The sequence below is a fragment of the Acinonyx jubatus genome, chromosome E4, assembly GCF_027475565.1.
Source record: "Acinonyx jubatus isolate Ajub_Pintada_27869175 chromosome E4, VMU_Ajub_asm_v1.0, whole genome shotgun sequence".
NCBI lineage: Eukaryota > Metazoa > Chordata > Mammalia > Carnivora > Felidae > Acinonyx > Acinonyx jubatus.
This window is the reverse complement of record NC_069395.1, coordinates 67,914,672-67,934,300: the sequence shown is the minus strand read 5'-3', so window position 1 is coordinate 67,934,300 and position 19,629 is coordinate 67,914,672. Positions and strand designations below refer to the sequence as shown.

The 19,629-nt window shown below is 57.8% G+C and overlaps 1 protein-coding gene and 2 long non-coding RNA genes across 8 annotated transcripts in view; 2 read left to right on the top strand and 1 right to left on the bottom strand.

Annotated features, from left to right (window-relative positions):
• Positions 1-10,467, bottom strand: part of SUSD4 (sushi domain containing 4) — a 91,425-nt gene extending 80,958 nt beyond the window's left edge. Inside the window, exons 1-2 of one of the 3 annotated variants that reach the window (XM_053209856.1) lie at positions 10,252-10,467; positions 8,896-9,081 (exon numbers count right to left, since the gene is read on the bottom strand). In XM_053209856.1, the coding sequence (XP_053065831.1) occupies positions 8,896-9,046 (151 nt within the window). In that variant the 5' untranslated portion in view covers positions 9,047-9,081; positions 10,252-10,467. The remainder of the gene's footprint in view (positions 1-8,895; positions 9,082-10,251) is intronic. The other 2 variants (XM_053209854.1, XM_053209855.1) reach the window with 2 other exon arrangements.
• Positions 10,468-10,625: 158 nt separating this feature from the next.
• Positions 10,626-13,309, top strand: LOC128313049 (uncharacterized). 4 transcript variants are annotated; one of them, XR_008293181.1, is made up of 4 exons: positions 10,631-10,733; positions 11,671-11,825; positions 11,995-12,151; positions 12,872-13,309. It is a non-coding gene; the product is annotated as an uncharacterized LOC128313049 (long non-coding RNA). The 4 variants fall into 4 exon arrangements; XR_008293179.1 differs by lacking the exon at positions 11,671-11,825 and having other exon boundaries at positions 10,626-10,872; XR_008293182.1 differs by lacking the exons at positions 10,631-10,733; positions 12,872-13,309 and adding an exon at positions 12,603-12,851 and having other exon boundaries at positions 11,130-11,825.
• Positions 13,310-13,323: 14 nt separating this feature from the next.
• Positions 13,324-14,766, top strand: LOC113595638 (uncharacterized). Its single transcript, XR_003416193.2, has 2 exons — positions 13,324-13,681; positions 14,042-14,766. It is a non-coding gene; the product is annotated as an uncharacterized LOC113595638 (long non-coding RNA).
• Positions 14,767-19,629: the final 4,863 nt, after the last annotated feature.

The following is a 19,629-nucleotide window of genomic DNA, read 5'->3' as shown; positions in this document are numbered from 1 at the left end:
GCTTGGGATTCTCTCTCTGCCCCTCCCCTGCTTGTGCACATGCACCCCCCCCAAAGAATAAATAAATAAAGGCTTATACCTTAAAAATAACCAAAGACAACGAGCAGAGATGGCTCTCCCTCTCCCCCATCTCCACGATGCTAAAAACCCCCTTCCTAAAACGAAGATCCAGGCACATCACGTCCCTGAAGACACAGGTCGTTGGCTGTGACTGCCTCCAGTGGTGGTTCAAGTTCCTGATCCCTGCGGTTGGCGCGGCCGTGGGTCCGGCCTCCTGCCCTCTGCTAAGGCTGCCCTCTGGTGAGCCTTCCCCGTGGACCCGCCACACCACGTCCCGACCACGGGGGCCACGGACCAGCACCACGGGGTGTGCTTGTTACCCACTCAGGTACTTGTTAGGCGACAGCTTTTCAGGACAAAGGAGGCTCCCGGTAACTGCACCACCCACGGTGAACGGAACAAGCGCTCACTGCTGGTCCGTCGGTGAGGGTTCTGACCCCTCGAACACTCATCGTCCCTCTGTTGGTGCATCCGGCCCTCACGACAACCATGGCAGGCAGACGGTGTGCTCTTCCCATTTCACAGGTAGTCACAAGGAGGCTAAGGCAGCAGCTAGGTTGGCAGCAGCAGCTTAGCCAGCCAGTGACCGCGCCAAGGAACCCCGGCATATGAACTTTGTCTCAAGACGCCAAGTCGTACCCCCCACGCCGTCACGACAGGCAGACGAGGACCTCTTGTCTACGAACACTGGTGTCAGTGGAAGGGAGGCAGGAAAACACAGAGTCCCCCAGGTACCATCCAAAGAGAAAGAGCTGGCAAGGCTTTGAAGTCGACACAGCAGGGGCGCCCGGCGGCTCAGTCGGACGAGCGGCCGACTCTTGATCTCAGCTCGGGTCACAAGCCCAGGGTCACAGGATGGAGCCCCACATCGCACTCTGTGCTGACATCGTGGAGCCTGGTTGGGATTCTCTCTCTCTCTGTCCCTCCCCCACGCTCTCCCTCTCTCTCTCTCAAAATACATAAATAAACATTAAAGTAAAATTTAAAAGTCCACACAGCAGTTCACAGCCAGGTTGTTTCACAGCAGAGGAAGCGCAAACATGAGTTAAACAGAGGTGGCCCCAGCCAGCCATGGAGTGCATTCTGTCACACCGTCCTTAACGTGCATGTGTCCCCGAAAGAAACGATTACAATGCACTGTTGGCTGGGGTTCTGACACTGAGACCCTGAAGGGTCTGGTTCCGAGAGCCCCTCTCGGGATGAGCCCCCTAAATCCATCACACTTCTGTAAAGCAAGACTACTTCTCGCCGGGACAGAATCAGCTTCTTGTGAGTTTGCAGGATGAGGGGGCCCAGGGTTCCTCCGCGTACTGAGAATCTGAACGCGGGAGGCCAGATCCAGAACGCTGCCTTACATGCACAGACCTGAGGAGAACGTCTCTCAGGAGAACGTCTTTCTGCCGGGCTCACCGCTCAATCACACACATCTTTCACAAATGCAACCAGACCGAAGAAAACGAGATCTGTTTGTGTTCGGTTACTCTGAGGAAAAGGAACAGAGCCCATGAATGACCTTCCTGGTCACTCCGTTCCCATGCTGCTAGCTCCGCGACATAAGCCACCACTTTTGAACAGAAACCTCGGATAACCAGGTCGAGTCTCCATTTCCAAAAACCCTTATTCATCCTCCCTCTTGAAAAGTTCAATTTACTGGGATGCTGACAAATGATCACTGGTCACGCTTATCAGGCTCCCCAACTCCCCTCCCTTCTCAGAATAAAATTCCATTCCTGGGGCCTGGGCCTGCCTGTTGCAGGTACATACCTGTGTCTGCCCCCCCCCCCCCAAACCCCCCGGGGCCCTCAGGACCTTCGCTCTGGAGTGGAGTCATGGCGGGTCATCCGCTAGGATGCTCCCAGATGCCCTGTCATTTCCAAGTAACTTCCAGAATTATTTTGTTTTCCTTCTCTGACGTTCCGAGCTTACCTCGTTTAAGATTAATAAAGCAATTACGATACTCTCAATTAAGAAGCCATCTAAAAATGCACTCTTAATTTGTGTGCGACTCCCATGATTTGTTTGTTTTTCCTCTTGAGTGGATAATTCCTTCTGTCTTAGAGTAGTACAGCAGTCTCTTCCTCAAAGAAGAAGAAATATCGGACCAAATCCTTCCCTAAAACTCAGCACCTTAAGCTCAGTCCGTGAAACGCACCTTCCTGGACAGCAGACTGAGCAACTTCAGATTTCGCCAACTACCAAACCCTATTCTTACCTCAAAGTTAACCTTCCAGAAGGAGCAGTTACTCACGCTCATGACCCTCAGATACAACTGTCTTCTTCCACTTGGAAATGCACTAACTACACTGTCCTGTACCTCACACGACTCGAAGACAGGTGTACCAGTCGGGCCCGCGGGATGTGGAGGGGAGCCTTGACCCACCCGCCTGGCTCCCAACCTGCTTTGTCTATTTTGAGACACTAGGAGATCCACCTCGCTGAAAATGTTTCTTCAAATTAAAAAAAAAAAAAAAAAAAAAAGGATGGGGGAGGGAAAAAATCAAAACCTTCTCCTTATCCTCCTGGGTTGCCAAGAAAATCAAAGGCAGTGATAAAGTCCATGTGAAAACAGCCGGCAAACAGCACGTAAGCACATATTAACTAAAATTAATCACAGGATCTGTCTCTCTCTGTCCCAAAAATAAATAAACGTTGAAAAAAAAAATAAATAAAATTAATCACAGGAGAAAGGGCCTTGCAGATGAAGGCCATCACGCCGAGGCCACAGGCAGAAGGCGGGGACAGTGTCCCAGACCCCGTGTGCCCACCCTGTGCCCCTCAGCACGGTGGAGGGGTTCCTGGCCTTGTGGATTCCTCACGGATTCCTGGCCGCTTCCTCCCTCCCTTCAGGGCTCAAGCTGCCGGCACTCAGGCCTTCACTTTCTCCTAAGTTGTGGGGTTTCATATTGTTGATTTGCTCGTGTGTTTTCCCCTTTACGGTCATAACACAAGACTTCACTTATATCAGTTCCTAAATATTTGGTAACTGTGGCTTAAAAAGCGATGTTCGCCTTGAAATACAATTTAAAAAAAAACAAAAACGCATGTAGTGATTGGGATTTCCACACCTACAGAAAAAACTCATGATAAAAAAGATAATCTGGGTCGCCGTGCCTCACTTACCAGCTGGGCGACCCTGAGCAAGTTGCTGAATCTTCTGTGCCTCGGTTTCCTCGTCTGTAAAATAAGAACCAGGAACAGCGCCAGCCTCAGACAGGTGTGGTGGGGATCCTGTGAGCTAACAGGTGTAATCGCTGAGCGCAGCCCCGACACGTAGTAAACGGTCTCTAAAGGTTCACAATCGGTAGCACTGTTACTAGTGACTTGCAGACCGGTCACTCACTCAGACGGTGGCCAGCCGGAAACTCTGTTTCTCCTTTTCCCAATCGTCCATATTGGCAACAGGTGCACAGCTCATTCTCGTGAGAATGGACCAATACATCGATAAAATGGCAAATCTGACCCACAAGAATATGTATCTGGTCCTAAAAGTTGTGCTTGGTTTTGGTGAAATGTGACTGAAAACACATTAGCAAAAACTATTTTTCTGCCCCTTCTTTCCCTCAGTTCAGAGCCAAGGATCCCAACGGTCTCTTCAGACACACTGCTGCTGTGCGTGGTTATTTCACCGTCAGACACAAAACAAACTTAGCAAGAAGGCAAGGATCAGGAAAAGTAGCCTGGGGAAACCAACGTTCTCGTCCGTATCAGTGAACAAGACTAAGTTCTAAACTGAATAAAAACATACACGAGGGGCGCGTGGGGAGCTCAGTCGGTTGAGCTACCGGCTCTTGATTTTGGCTCATGGTTCGTGAGTTCAAGCCCCACGTGGGGCTCTGCGCTGACAGAGCCTGCTTGGGATCCTCTCTCCTGCTCTCTCTGCCCCTCCCCTGCTGGCTCACACACTCTCTCTCTGTCTCTTGTTCAAAATATAAATAAACTTTTTAAAACAGCGTATGTGAAAAAAATAATTGTACACAAGCATTTCACATCTAAGCTTCTGAGAAGAAACCGGCCCGGACTCGAGTGTTTCCCTGGGAGCAGGACTGCGCCCCTCGCTGTGGGTGCCCAGGGCACAGAGCGGACACTCGGAAAAGACCAACATGTGGGTGCAAGACAGAGAATCAGCTTTACAGAGAGGTCGGCACCCATCAAATGCCTGTCATCACGGAATCAAAGAACATCAGCGACATGGAAAGAACTGAGCCCGGGAGAAGCCGCACCCCTGCCCGAAGCCACGTAGCTATTCAATGGCAAAGACTGAACGTGATCTGTCAGCCCGGGAAGATGCCAGGCTCTCGCGCTGCCGCAGGGCTCCCCGCGGAGGGCAAGTCTCCTGGCCTCTGGGAGCTTTTGAAATATACATCGGACGCCAGGAGAGATATTGTGGGTGCTTCTCTCCACGTGTCCAACCAGTATTTACTGCAGGGAGATCGTCGCCTCCCCCTTCATTACCGCGGGAATTACGGAACCACGACTCTCTCCACCTCGCCACTCAGGCCTCAGAGACGACGGATCTGCTGGCTGCCACAGGAAACCCTTCCCGTGTCTGCGACAGCCCTCAGATTCCACCTCGCGGGGACATCGACAGAGCTTCCAGACTGCTCACATGTATTAAGGCCTTTTGTTGAAGAAACGCACTTTCTAGTTTTGAGGAGTTGGGACCTCGGTTTAGAGACTGAGGTAAATGCAGTTTGAAATCGTGACTTTTAGACACAGCGTTGCATGAAAAGCTCCCACTCTACCAGGTCACAAAACCTTCTCGATAAGATGCCAAGGGCCCGGCACCTCCAAAGGAGTGAGCCAGTCAGAGCATTTGTGTCTCAGCGCGGGCATAGGGCCGGATGCCATGGCCACGTGGCCTCAACGAGACCCCAAGGAGCTTGATTCAACCCCACTGGTGTCACAACTCTGACGCACAGAGAGGGCAGTCAAGTGGGGGGTCCCAGGTCAGCAATTCGCAAGCAGAGAGAGGAAACCAAGCACAGCTTGGATGGTATCGTGCACCTGCCCCAAACCCCTCAGCAGGTCCCCACAGCCTGCGGTGAGACATTCAGAATCCTCACCAGGCCTCCCAAGACCCTTACAACAGGGTTCCAACCTGTCTGCCCTCCTTACTCTCTGGCTCCCTGCAGATACTCTGTTCTAGACCATCCCTACTCTCTGGCTCCCTACAGATGTGCTGTTCTAGATTAACCGGACTGTTTGCTCTCCCCGAGTAAGACAACCCCTGACGGCCTCCACACTTTTGCACAAGGTGTCTCTCCCCCTCCCTCGGTGCTCCAACCACCCCTCCCACAGACACCAGCCGAAGGGCCACCTCTGCTCTAGAGCCTTTGAGGATTGCCCCTCCAGCCTCCGAGACCACCTCCAAATGGAAGTGGCCTCAACTACCCTGAGACCCTTGCACTGTGGTGAGCACCCGCGGTAATTATTTTCTAAACAGCGGGGCAGGGATCTGGGACCCCTTTCCTGCTGTCAGTCAACATCGGCAGAGCCTCTCCTGTATGTCAGATGCTGTCCTGAGTGCCTGAGACACAGAAGTGAATGAAGTCCAGGTGCTTACCTACAGGGGGCTGACGGTCCAGTGGATGAGACAGCACTAGCAGGGAGGGTCATACGTGGCGCAGTGGCAGCCCACGTGAGGGCCCAGTGGCCAGGGAAATACGAATGACAGCGCTTTGAGTTTGGAAGTGAAATTTGCTCACTGGGCAGAAAACCAGAGAGTTAGAGAGGGTCCTTCTAGGCAGAGGAACATTGTTATACACAGCAGTGCCTAGCACAGGGTGTGGACGGGCACACGGTATCTATTGAACGAATAAAGCAAAGGCCTGGAAGGTTCTGGCACTGTCCCAGCCCCCGCCTCATTACCACCTGCACTGACTCAGTGCCTACGCGGCTTCCATCCCGCACACCAAGCCCTGACGTCAGGTCCTCGGTTTACCCAGGACACTGAGGCTTCCAAGGCCCCAGGCGCTGAAGCTGTGCAGTGTAGAGCCCCGCCTGCGATTCGGCCGGAACGTGCTAACGAATCTGCCCTCAGGGACTGACTTACAGGGCAAACTCTTAGCCCTCTTCCTGTGCGGTGCAGACCCTGCAGGCAAACCCCCAGCAAGCGTACCGGGAGGGAGACTCTGGGGACAGTGGGGCTCGTGTCCCTCTATAAACCTGGTGTTAGTCCCCTCGGGGATTTGGTCTTAGTGGCCCCAAATGAGGGCCCTTTGTCCTCATTTCTAAAAAACAGCCTGGAAAGAGCCACAGAGAAGTCACTTCGGGCCAACTCGGGCCCACGGATGCTCTCCAAGGTCTTAAAGCATTGAAGCGAGTTTGCCTTTCCAGGACGAAGTGTTTCTCTTCTGACAAAGTTCTCTCCCTCCTTCGTCTGGTCGTCTTCTCAGTTCCTCCCCTTTCTAGCTCAGGCTTTTTCTGTAATACTTGCATCGGATGCATGCTTTTTCCTCCTACCTGAGACTACAAAATATTGCTATTGTTCTGTTTCTTTTCCCCTTGGAAACAATCAAAAATGCAAATCCACGTTTCAGAACAGTGTCTATTAAAATACATATCTCTTTTGTGGACAAAAGCAAAAACAAAAAAGAAAGCCCTCTGTGAGGGCTGGTTTTCAGCTCTGTGGATCACAGGAACGTCGTGAGACCTCTCCTCCCGCCCCCTCCCCACCCCCGGCCCTTGCACTTGGTGACTGGGAGTGAGTCTGGGGTCAGAAGCAACTTGTTGAAGGAATGCCTTCGTCTAAAGCACTGCTAATCAGTGTGGCCCTCCAACCGTTAGCAAGGCATCAGCTGGGAGCGTGTTGGAAACGTGGAATCTTCCGGAACGACCCCCTAGACCAACCAGAATCTGCCTTTCGGTAAGATCCCAGGGAATGGGTCTGCCTGTCAAATCTCAGAAGCACGGGTGCGGAATCAAGGGATTTGCTTCTGTGACCACGCTGGAGCCTGCGGGTGGGTCTCTGCCCCGAGAAAGAAGTCTCTGTATGGCGTCCTCGGTAGGACAGCCCCACCACCCTTTGCACCCGAACTGTTTACTCGTGGAGGAATTAGGAAAAGACGATCCTCTCCCAGAAGCCACACGGGCAGCCCGAGGGAGTTCAAGATGAAACCGAGGTGGGGGCTAGCCCTTCCGCGGTGCATGAGTGCCTGTAAAGGCCCAGCTGTGAACTCAGACGGGACAGGCGACGCTCACCCTGTCCTCCCTCAAGGCTCTGGACGCCGAGCGTGACGGCTTCTCCCTCCGAAGACGCGGTAACGGACGTGTGGTGTGACCGGACGGTGACTAACCTGAGCCCGAGGGGCCGTGCTGAGCACTGAGCTGAGTGAGATTCTTGAGGAGAATCTCTGTGAGCACGAGTAGCATCGGGGGCACAGCCACCACGCTGCAACCAGGCCGCCCTCCGAGCTCACGCTTCCAACGACAGCGGTCGGGCGCTACACACATAAACCCCGATATCCCTCGCTCCGAGGGAGAAATGGGCCCAGGGGATGGAAGGAGCTCATGGACCTGGTTTGAGAGATCAAAGCTTGAATGGAGGGGGGAGGGGGGGAAGAACAGGGAAGGAAAAGGCCCAGCCCCACGCGTGCCCTCCTGGCCCCCAGAAGCTATGGCCGCAGCCCCGGCAGGCGGCACAGCTCCTGGCCAGCGGCCCCTTTGCCCACATCCTCTCTGAAGAGAAAACCTGCCTGGGAGACTTTTCTATAAATACAAGAGCACCAAAAACATCCCCCCTTGTTAGAAAATCAAACAGCCCAAACCCCGTCCCCAGGGTAAGGCGAGCGTCTCATCACTAATTCTGAGACCAGCACGTCCCAGAAAGCTCCTTGATGCTCCAGAAGTCTTTCCAAGGGCTCAGCAACATGCCCCAGCTAGGGAGGACTCTGCCATAGAGCCCCACCGGTTACCCCTCCCCCACTTTTGCTAATTTGTTACCCATGCCTTCCCTCTCCGCCTTCATTCTCTGAAACAGCAATATTTGAAAACAGGAAATGGCTTGCGTATATCAATCAATACCTGCTTTTCCACCAATTATCGTTTATTTATATACGAACAGCAGTTCAGCTCCGGAAACACGAGCCTGCCCGTCTCACAGGTGCGCAAGCGCTCCCAGAAATGCGGAGCGGGCAGCGATGACCCATAGCGATGAGGTCGCAAATGCAGACGAGGGTCCCCATCTGTCCTCCTCCTCCCCTCCCCCATGAACCCCAACAGCTGGAGATGCGCCACTGAATCGGAGGCTACGATTTTACTTCGGCCAGCTTCCGCTGCACACGGCGCCCTAGACCTCACTCCCCGTGACAGACCCCGAGGAGCAGAGCGCGCCCCAGCGACACACCTCCGGGAAGCCCTGCACCCCACCCCACCCCTACTTCATGCAAACGGAACCCCCCCCCCCCCAGGAGAGAGAAAGTTAACTTTCCCACAACCCGGTCCCTCCGCGGGCCTGGCCCGTCCGCAGGCCCCACACGCTCACAAAGGGGGTGCCTCCAACTCTCGCCTAAACCCAGGGGCTGAAACCTGGGGCACAGACAAGGGGCAAAGGGCCACAAACACGCGCTAAGCACGAGGCACCCCACTCTCCTCTCTCGCTCTCTCCTGCCTGAGGGGGGAATAATGGGCCAGGTTTATGGTCGTCGTCCCCTCCCCCACCCCAGAACCAGGGGCCAGGCCCGCGGTGGGGGAAGCCCCACACAGACCGCCGGGGCGCCTCCGGTCGAGTTGAGGACCTCCGGGGGTCGCGATCTGAGGGTGGTCTCAGGCCGGCGGCGGGCCCGGCCGGCGCCCCCCCCCCCAACACCCCCACCCCCGGGCCCTGCGGTCACTCACCGCCCGTGAGCTGCGCGGGGCCGAAGCACAGCGCCAGCTGGAACCACAGGACGGCGGCCAGGAGCCGGCGGGGGGGCGGCGGCTGCGGCGGCGGCGGCTGCTGCCGCTCCAGGCATCCGTCTCCGGGGCTCGGCTTCATTCCATGATGCATCGTTCCTGCACCGCGGGCATCCGGCGGGCGGGCGCCTGCAGCCGGGAGTGGACGCGGCGGTGCCCGGGCCGCGGGGCCGCCCCCTCCTCCGCCGGGACCCCCACCCCGCCCCCCTCCGCCTGGACCCGAGCCCCCCACCCGGCTACCCCCACGGGACCCCCCCCACCCCGTCTTCCCTCCGCCGGGACTCCCTCCCCCTGGACCCGAGCCTCCCCCAACCCCCGCTACCTCCCACGGGACCCCCCCCCCCACTCCATCTTCCCTCCGCCGGGACCCCCTACCCCGCCCCCTCTGTCGGGACCCGAGGCCCCCACCACGACTCCCCACCCCGCCCCCCTTCACTGGGATCCGAGCCCACCCCCCCGCACGCCCCCGCCACAGGACCCCCCCTACCCCGCCCCCTCCGCGACCCCCCACAGGACCCCCTACCCCGGCCCCTAGGCGGGGATCCGAGCGCCCCCCCTACAACGTCCCATTGGACCCCCCCCACCCTGCCCCCCTCCACCGGGACCCGAACACCCCCAGGACCCCCCCACGGGACCCCCTACCCCGCCACCCTCATCCGCCGGGACCCGAGCCCTCACCCCACGACCCCCTACGGGACCCCCTACCCCGCCGTCCTCCACCGGGACGAGCCCCCGCCCCACGACTCTCCACGGGACCCCCCACCCCGTCTCCCCTCCGCCGGGACACCCCTACCCCGCCCCCTTCTGCCGGGACAGAAGCCCCCCCCACGACCCCCCACAAGACCCCCTATCCCGCCCCCCTCCTCCGGGACCCGAGCCCCCCCAACCACTCCGCACTGCACCCCCCGACCCCGTCTCCCCCCCCCCGCCAGGACCCCCATACCCCGCCCCCTTCTGCCGGGACCGAGCCCTCCCCCCACGACCCCCTACGGGACCCCCCACCCGGTCCCCAGGCGCGCGCAGCTGGAGGCAGCGCCACGGGGCGCCGCGCGTGCGGACCGCGGGGGAGGGGTGGCCAGGCGAGGGTCGCGCCGGGGCCGCGGCCGCCAAGTCCGCAGCCTCTCCGCGTCCCCAGGCTACAGGAGCACTTTTCCCGGGCCTATGCGTGTCTCTGTCGGGCATCTCGCGGCGCTGCAGCGGGTCCCCGCAGCGACCCCCACCCCCACTCCGGCGTCCGGCCCGGGGTCGCGGGGGTCCTCGCGCGCCGCCCCCTCCCCGGCCACGGGCTCCCGCGCTCACCTGCGGGGCTCCTCGGGCAGCCGCCTTCCCGCCTCCGCCTCCGCCCCGCGCCGCTCCGACCCGCATCTGTGCGCGACCTCTGCCGCCGCCGCCGCCGCGCGAGCCAGACGGAAGCCTCAGCGGCGCCCGCCCCCCGCCCGCGCCCCCCCTCCGGCTCCCGGGGCGCTCGGGCGCGGGGGGTGGGGACGCCGGCCCGGCCGCGCGCCCGCCACCTGAGCTCGCGAGAGCGGCGGCGCGGCCGGGCGCGCGCGGCCGGGGCGGGGGCGCGCACGGGCACGCGCACTCGGGGCGGGGGCGCCGCGGCGCCGCGACCAATTGGAAGCCCGCGCGCCTGCACCTGCCAGCCCCGCGGCCTGCGCGCCCCGCCCCCCTTCCGGGCCCTGGCAGTAGGAGGCCTGTCCCCGGGAGAGACGCGCGGGCCCCGGGCCTCTGGCCCCCGCCGAGGCTCTGCGTGTCCCCTTTGGGCCCGCGTGGCGACCCAGGTGGCTGAGACACTCTCCTCCCCGCACCGTGGCGTCTGCCCTTCGTGCAGGGCAGGGGGCGCTGTCCCGCGAGGAAAGTGGGGGTGGTCCGTGCATCTGCAGAAGGCTGGGTACCCGGAGAGGGGAAGCTTCTCGAGTGGTGGGTCGCAACCCAAGGGGGTCAGGGTGTTTGCTCCCGGCGCTTCAGGGTGCGCCCCGGTGCAGATCTTGGCACACAGCCCCCCACCCGCGATGGTGCGACCCACCCCCCCCAAACCCCACCCCACCCCCCACACTCCCCCCTTTCCCCCGTCACCGTCCCCACTTACCCGCCTCCCCCCACTCCCCACTATCCCCGTCCCCACTCTCTCCTACACACCCCCCCCCACTATCCCCCCCATCCCTGTCCCCACTGCCCCGCCCCCACCCCAGTGTGCCCGAAGACCCCCGCAGATCCCTCCCCCTCCAGAGGCCTGGCCTCCCTCTAGTTGGGTGGACGAAGAAGGAGGTGGTGCCAGCAGGGGGTCACATCAGAACCCGTGACAGACACCCCGTTATTCTCATGCAATTCGCCAACCAAAAACTGTATTTCTTATACTGCCACCAAATCGTCCCTTGCTTCTATCAGCCTTGCCAAAACTCAAGTACTGATGGTCCTCAGGAAATTACAGTTTTTACTGTGTCGTCTTTCACTGGGAGTAATTTTAACAAATTCTTCCAGGATAGCTTAACTTTTAGTAGATAAATCAAGCTCGGTGTCTGTATTTGTTTATTTGTTTATGCTTTGTCAAACAGATGACAGTTTTTGGGGTTTTGACTGGTGCACGCTGATTCCTGTGACCCTGTTCTCGGGGGTCTGGAGCCTTAGCTGGGCACCCTTCCCCATTTCTGAGGTCCTATGACCGACCTCCATGATTTGAATACTGATTTCACTTTGTCCCTCGGTTAATTTCGAAAGCTCTTCTAACAGCCATGGAATCAACAAAGCTGGGGAATATTTGTTGACTGTCGTAGGAGATGTATCTCAGCACAACTGAACTGGGTCCTTCAGCCAGAGAACAACCCTTTTGCACAGAGAGTATCAGGGCTGAAAGGAACATCCAAGTTTATCTGGTGGGAACAGGGGGTCTAGCTGGGGTCCCCTCTCTAACTTTTCCAACAAGCGGCCAGCCAGCCAGCCCAGGGGATGCTTCCCGAGGAAGCCAGCAGCTCGTTTAGAAAAGCCTCCTGTGTCCTGAACTGAAACCCACCCACAGCTTCTGGTGCTGCCCTCCCGGCCCAGACAGCTAGATCGAATCCGCCTTCCTGAAGACCGCTGTCGCTGCAGATGGCTTTGTGTGCCCCTGGGCCTCCGTCTCTGGGTGAAACGCCACCACAGCCCACAAGACCATCGCTGGACTCCTCGCCGGCCGCGTGGCCTCTCTCTGGATGCGACCCAGGTTCTGACCAGCCCATGGCAGGGCTGACAAGTCATTTTGAGTAATTTGCTTAGGATGCTTTAGTGCATCCTAAGACGACAAACATTTGGGCGGCAGCTGCAGTGGACCGTTTGTAAGTTTTCTACAGTGTCTCGTGTCTGCTGGGGCAGCTGTGACCAAATCCCACCCACAGACGTCCGGTTTCTCACAGTCCTGGCATCAGGGTTTGGTTTCTTCAGAGGCCTCTCTCCTCAACGAGTAGATGGCCACCTTCCCCCGGGGTCCTTGAGCTGTCCCTCTGTGTCTCTCCCTCCACATCCTCTGCTTGTAAGGACACCCCCCCTAACGACCCGATTTGAACCCTCTCCGAATGTAATCACGTCCTGAGGCGCTGGGGCTGGGGCTTTGAGGGGACACGATCCGCCTGAAATGTGTCGCGGCAAAATAAGTGTGTGTTGCACTCATTTTACAGGTGAGCATGAGGAGGATGAAGGTCAGTCCATTGACTCAGGAGCACCCGGGCGCAGACCGGGGTCAACTCCACGCACACCTTCCACCAAGCAACCGCCCTGGACACATCACGATCTGGACTCCTCCCGAGAAGAGGAGCAGCATGAGGCCAGCCGGCGTGCGGACCCCGGCCAAGTGGGAAAAGACCCCTCTAACCCTCTTCCTCCCTCACAGAGGCGTCGGCCGCAGAACCCGGGCTCCCCTCCCAAACACAACCGTATTTCATTCCAGGTAGATGAACTGGGCACCGACTGTGAACGGAGCACTGGCTGGGCGCTGGGGATGTGATGGTGAACAAGGTCGCAGATCCGCCTCTGAGAACTCGCCGTCTAGTTAAGGACGACGTGCTAAGGGAAAGCGCGTATGTTCCGTGGTGTTAGGTGCTGGGCGGAATGATAAACACGTAATGATAAATATTACATAGGTAACATGATGTGCATGGGACAAGTACACATCATTAGGGAGGGAAGAGGGGGGTAGGTCCCCGGACAGCAGGGGTCCTCGTAGCAAAGCATCCAATACCCTCGATGACTCACTATTCCAGGTGGGTGCGTCCCTGCTCCACCTTCAGGGACCCTGATTCCCCGAGTCACTGCCCTGCCGCCCCCTGAGATAACGTCTTCGTGTGTAGAGTTGAGGCCGGTCGCAGGCCTGTCCCGGGTCCCGCCTGAGGGACCAGCCAACTGACCTCCTGTCTTCTCTGTGGGTCTCCAGAATCCTACACCTCCAGGAAAACACACAACCGACCACAGCCTAAGAGCTCAGAACTTGCTAGAACACTGCACGGATGTTGTGTGTGAACGCGGATCTAGAATTCTCAAAGCGTCTGATGCACCTGCCAGCACCCTCAGGGAGGAGACGAGCTGTGGCCTGGGTGGGGACAGTCACCTCGCACACATCCTGCCGCCCATGCAAAGTGTCTGGTGGGTACTGCTCGGAACGGAGGCTTCGGGAACGGAGAAGATGCATCCTCGTCTTCAACGAGTCTATAGTCTGCGGAGACTGCTGACAAATAAGTCTGCGATTAACGTCACCGGGCAGGTATGGGAAAGCACAGAGGAGGGGGTGTCCTGGCAACGGACCCTGGAGGTGACCCCGTATGTCATATGAACGTGTGCGTGAGGGGAAGGAGGGAAGAGGGGTTCAGGGGTCATCCCAGGCGCAGGGAGCAGCCCTTGTGAAGACCGGGGGGCCGGTGGGGGTCAGGGTGGGGCAGAGACCAAGGAGAGAACTTAGAAAGCAGGCCTAGAAGCAGCACGGAAAGTTCCGTAGTGAGAGGGCGTGAGTGAGGCGTGCAGGGGAGCTGGTGTGTAAGACAGAGATGGGTGTGTGTGCGGAAGCGGGAGTGACTTGGGAGGGGCCGCAGAGACGTGGAGACCCCAGCAGCGCCATCCATCGCAGCACGGCGACGACCACGGGCGCCGTTTTCACCTGTCAGACCGACTATGGATGCACGTCTGACAACATCAGGTGTTTGGTGACGACGCAGGGAGAGGGGTCCCGGATCCCGCAGGGAGGACTGAGAATCGCTGTGTATTAACCGTGTCTTTGTCTTCTGTGCTGATACATGGACACTGGGCCCTTGCCGGCCCCAAACATTAGGAAGGAGATGATGTCAGTGCCCGCCCCACAGGACGCAGGACGGACAGATCACACCTGGGAAGTGTCCAGACAAGCAGATCTGGGCACGTTCGCCGCAGGCGCTTTTGCGACGGCGGAAAATCGGGAACAGGCTGGCGAACGGCATGACTGTGGTGTGGGCACCGGGAGGGTCGCTGCAGCCCCGAGGGAGGGGTTCATCTCCACGTGGGAGCCCGGGGTTGAGTAAGAGGGGCAACTCGTGGAACCAGGTGTGCGTCGAGATGTGATTTACGGGGAAACAGTACCGTACATTTTCTGTGGAAAAACGTGAGCACCGGAGAGAGACGTGATGGACGGCAGACGGGGTCGAGTCCAGGTCAGCGAGAGCAGGTGGAGTCAGCGGGGAGAGGTGGTCCGAGGTACTACCGTTGTATTTCTATGACTTTTATTTTGTTTTCATTATTTAATTTAATGTATTTGGATTTTTTTTTTTTTTGGTTATTATGGATTGCTTAGGTGATTAAAAATTTATCTGAGATGCAGAAGGTGGGGCGCCTGGGGGGGCTCAGTGTGTTAAGCCTCCGACTCTCGATTTCAGCTCAAGTCATGATCTCGTGGTTCGTGGGATCGAGCCCCGTGTCGGGCTCTGCATCGAGCGTGGAGCCTGCTTGGGATTCTCTCCCTTTTTCTCTCAAACAAATTAAATTGAAATGAAAATGCTAACCCGGTTTGCCGCTTGGCAAAAAGTCAACCTCTTCGTCGGGCTGTTGGGGTGGCGGCTCCCATCTCTCCAGAAGTTTCCCACCCCGACCACATCCCCAGCAGCTGGTGGTTGTTCTCTCCTGGTAACTAGAGTAGGGTCGCCTGCCCACCGTGGCAGACGGGCTGACCCCGTACTGGGCCAGCATCACTCCCGTAGCTCTACCCCCGCCCCCAATGCAGGGCAGGCGCTGACACGGAGGGAGGTATGGGGACGGCGGGGTGGATCGTCTGCTCCCCGGTGTTCATTCCGGAGCTCGGGCAGAAGGCGACTTTGTTGTCCGCAGCACATGGCTTTCCAGAGCCTCTCGTAAGACTCACAGATGGCAGGACCCAACACCAGTGACGCTCAGATGAAGGGCAGGATTCTTTGCTACTTAGAGCCACAAATGGGAGGTTGTCGGGCAGGGCCCTGGGGGCTGTGCCCAGGGCAGAGTAACAGCAAACAGGGCTCTCGGGCGCAGCTAAGGTGTGTCAGGTGGGACATGCTTAGCTAGGTCCCGTGAGCTCCCGGAGGACTGGATAATTTGCATAATTTTGGAGGGCTCTGGGGTGCAGGGGTTATCCCTGGGACAATTAGGGGGCATGCACAGTGACCCAGAGCGTGAAGGAAGGGGTTGGGGTGTGGACCAAATCCACTGCTCAGGAGAACCGGCCAGCCCTGGGCCAGGGTCTCAAGACTGGGTCAAAACAGCACAATCAGAACAAATGTTTTGACATCCTCCCGCAGGGGAGGGAGGACGAGGCTCCAGGGCTGTGCTTAGTGTGACCTCTTCTCTTCTGCCTACTTTCCACTGAGGTCGTGCGGCCAGCGAGTCACAGGGTCCCGCATCGATGCAGAGGGGCCGGGAGGAATTTGCGGAAGACGAGGAAAACTTGGGTTTCAGTGGGCGAAGAGCCTGCTAGGCTGAAAGGCTGTGAATTAACCTGAACTCACTCATCTCTTTGCTTCTCTCCCCCCCCCCACCGCTTCCTCTTTGCTTCTCCCCCCTCCTTTGCTTCTCCCCCATCGCTGCCCTCTTCCTCTTTGCCTCTTCCCCCCCACCCCCTTCCTCTTTGCTTCTCCCCCCCCTCTTGCCCCCTCCACCCCCTTCCTCTCTGCTTCTCCCCCCCCCCGCCCCCTTCCTCTCTGCTTCTCCCCCCCACCGGCCGCCCCTTCCTCTCTGCTTCTCCCCCCTCCCCGCCCCCCTTCCTCTCTGCTTCTCCCCACCCCCACCGCCCCCTTCCTCATCGCTGTCTCACCTGCTCACACTCCAGCCCCTTCCGAGTGAGGCCCATCACACTCTCTTCCTCACGGCTCTTTCATCGCAGTATGAAAGATAGCGGCCGCTCCAGAGCCCATGAGTGCTCGTAAATATCTGATACGTGGAGTGTCATTTCAGTTACATTTAGATCACAGGGTGGGGCGGGGTGGGGAACAGCAGCAGAAATGCTCTCTGGGCTTTTAGCCTTTCTCTTAATGCTGAATTGGACACATTTGCAGCAACTCTAAGCTTTGACCTGTATCTGGCGAGATTTGGTTCTTGGATTAAATGGAGGGGGTGTTGCTAACGAGGTGGTTTCACAACGTCGCGCCCGGTGGTCAACCCGTCCCCTCTAGCTGACTACCGGCTAAAGGTACACACGCTTTCAGACACGCTTTCAGCAGGGAATTATATTAAAAATGCTGTTGGGGCGCCTGGGGGGCTCAGTCAGTTAAGCATCCGACTTCGGCTCAGGTCATGATCTCGCGGTCTGTGAGTTCGAGCCCCGCGTTGGGCTCCGTGCTGACAGCTCAGAGCCTGGAGCCTGTTTCGGATTCTGTGCCTCCCTCTCTCTCTGACCCTCCCTCGTTCATGCTCTGTCTCTCTCTGTCTCAAAAATAAATACACATTAAAAAAAATTTTTTTTTTTTTTAAATGCTGTTTTCCGACCTTCCCCTTGTGTCCCATCTCCTACCACCTGGCCTTTCTTCCTTGGTTTCGCGAAGGCCCTTGCCTTTGAAAGCGCTGTCGGCTCGGCACCCGCGTCTCCTTCAGGAAGCAAACACCTAACGTTCCGTGCAGTCGCCGCCTCGACGCTCAGCCAGCACGCGCTGAGCTCGCAGCCGAGAGCCGAACCCCACAGTCTCTCCCCGGCAGACACGCACTCACTCCCACTGCGTGCGAGACGCCGCGGTAGGCACTGGACGCGCGGCACGGAACGGGACCGCGATGCCGTCCTCCGGGGCTTACGGTCGGTCATCCCCCCACCCAGCCCTCCGGCCCAGAAGGGTTTCCTTCACCTGAAAGTCCCCTGGGATTTTAGGATCTTTCTTCTGGCCACTGCCACCGTCCACCAGGTATGTCTAAGTTGACAAAGAGCAGGGACCGGGTCTTGATCTCTACATCCACCGTATGCCAAGGACAGGGTTAATAATGCTCTGTGGCTCGGGGTGCCCGGTGAGCTCAGTCGGTCACACGTCCGACTTCAGCTCAGGTCACGATCTTGCGGTTCAGGGGTTTGAGCCCCGCGTCGGGCTCTGGGCTGACAGCACGGAGCCTGCTTCAGATTCTGTGTCTCCCTCTCTCTCTTTTCCTCTCCCCTGCTGGTGCTCGCACTCTGTCTCTCTCTCTAAAATAAATAATAAAACATTAAAAAGGTTAAAAAGTGCTCGATGAACGAAGGAGTGTGTCTTTTCACGGAAGCACAACGTGCGCGGCTAAAGCAGGTGCTGGAGATACTCTGGGGACGGAGGCAAGCGGGTCTGTCCGTTCTCTCTGGGAGCTTCCTGGCAGAGGACTTTGTTGATCAAATACTCACGGGGCCACGCGTGTAGCCCTGCAGTGGACCCGAGCCAGCAAGGAGCGCCCTGACGGGGCCACAAGAGATCACGAGAGGTACCCACTGGACGCCCAGACCCCGCTGCCCAGCTGCCCTCCCTCTCGCAGAGCTTCTGAAGAACACATTTCCTTTGAAGTTAAAAACTCCAGGCTCCGTTTTAACAAGCCAGGGGGAAGGGCAGACTTTAAAAAACCCACGCTTTTAAGTTTTGACAAAGCACGTTCTTTCCAGAAAACGTTCAGCGGAATGTCTGTTACGTTGAGGATGAAGAAGTGACCCCAAGTCGGGTAAGTCATGACGTGCAGCCTCCCCCCTCCCCCGGTTTCTACTGCAAAAGCCTCTTCCTGTGTCTAGCATTACGAACTCCTTGTCATAAGGTTTCAAAATAAGTAACGGAATTGTGCCATCGTGTGCGTCTGTCACTGTTGGTGGGTCCCCCTGACCCACCGTGGGGGTGAGCTCACCGTCTGCCCTGAAAGTACGCGTGACCCCTCCTGTCCTCACGAGAACTGGCTGATTGCCATCTGCCTCTGATTGCACTCAGGTTCATCAGATCCCAACACGCCGAAAACCGCGACTCTCTAGAACCCTCTCCTCCCCCTCGTCCACACGTGACTTTCTCTGGCCGAGGCCGCGGGGCCGCCACGCGGAGGCTGGGCTGGCGGCCGGGCCGGGGACACCCTCTCTGTGCCCCAGGAGAGGCCGGGCTGCGCCCCTCGCCGCTGCCGGGAAAGGGTCTGCGCCCGCAGCACGCGGAGCGATGATGCCCTTACACACGGCAGCACGTGTGTGGAAAGCGTGCATCGTGGGTAAATGATGGTTTCCACGGAAACGTAGCTGTCATAGTTCCAGGCTCTTAGCCCACTTTTTTCTTTTTCTGAAGAAGTTTACAGGCTACAATTTTCATCCCTGGTTCTGCGTTAGCGTAAGTTTTCCGTTACTGCCCTGGGTGTTCACGCAAGACTTTTCTTTCTCTCCCGCTCTGTGGGCCTGGCGTTTTTCCTGCGTCCGTGTCTCCCACACGCACGTCCAGAGTGGCCCCTGCTGTATCGGCTGACCCTACTACTTTGGGGCGTCTGTTTTCCTGCGTGAGGTGAGGAAAATTGGGGTGGGCAGGAAGGACCGAGTTCCTGTGAGATTGGACTCCACAGCTGGATTTTGAAAATTAATACTTGACCCTGTCATCCGGCCACGGAGAAGAAACTTTCGCCCCAATTGTCGCCTTCTTAGAAAAGCTGATTTCAAAGTAATCCACAGAAATCTGCCACAGTTGACATTACATATACGTGTAACTTTAAATTTACTAGGAGATCAAAACAAGCCACGTGTGAAATTAATTTTGATATTTCCTTTAGTCTGTTGTGTTCGAAATACCATCCCAAGTAGCCAAGACACAGGTGTTGAGATATTACGCTCTCCCACGCGCATTTTTGCAATTCACGCGTGTTCTACACTCAGAAGACGAGCCACCCACGACCCAGCTCCGGGACACGCAGCAAGAAGTCTCCAGAACCTTCTGCCAAGGGCACAGGGCACACCCCGTCGCATAGACGGATTTGAACGAGGGGGTCAGTCTGCCATAGTTGCCAAGATTCCGACAAACGAAACAAAGGAGGCCCAGGTCTTTGGCAGAAGGCCCAAATCCTGGGGCCTCCAGGGAAATGCTTTGAGGATTTTTCTGCCAACTGAAAAGGAGGCCGATTGTTTGCAGTTTATCAAGGGAATGATTGCCTGGCCACTCAGCACTTGCCAAACGTCCCTTCCATCCGCGCGGAGGAGCTGGCCTCTGCCCAGGCTCAGGGGGACCCGCCCTCCACCAGTCCGGAAGGACTCTCTGCCCGGCTCCG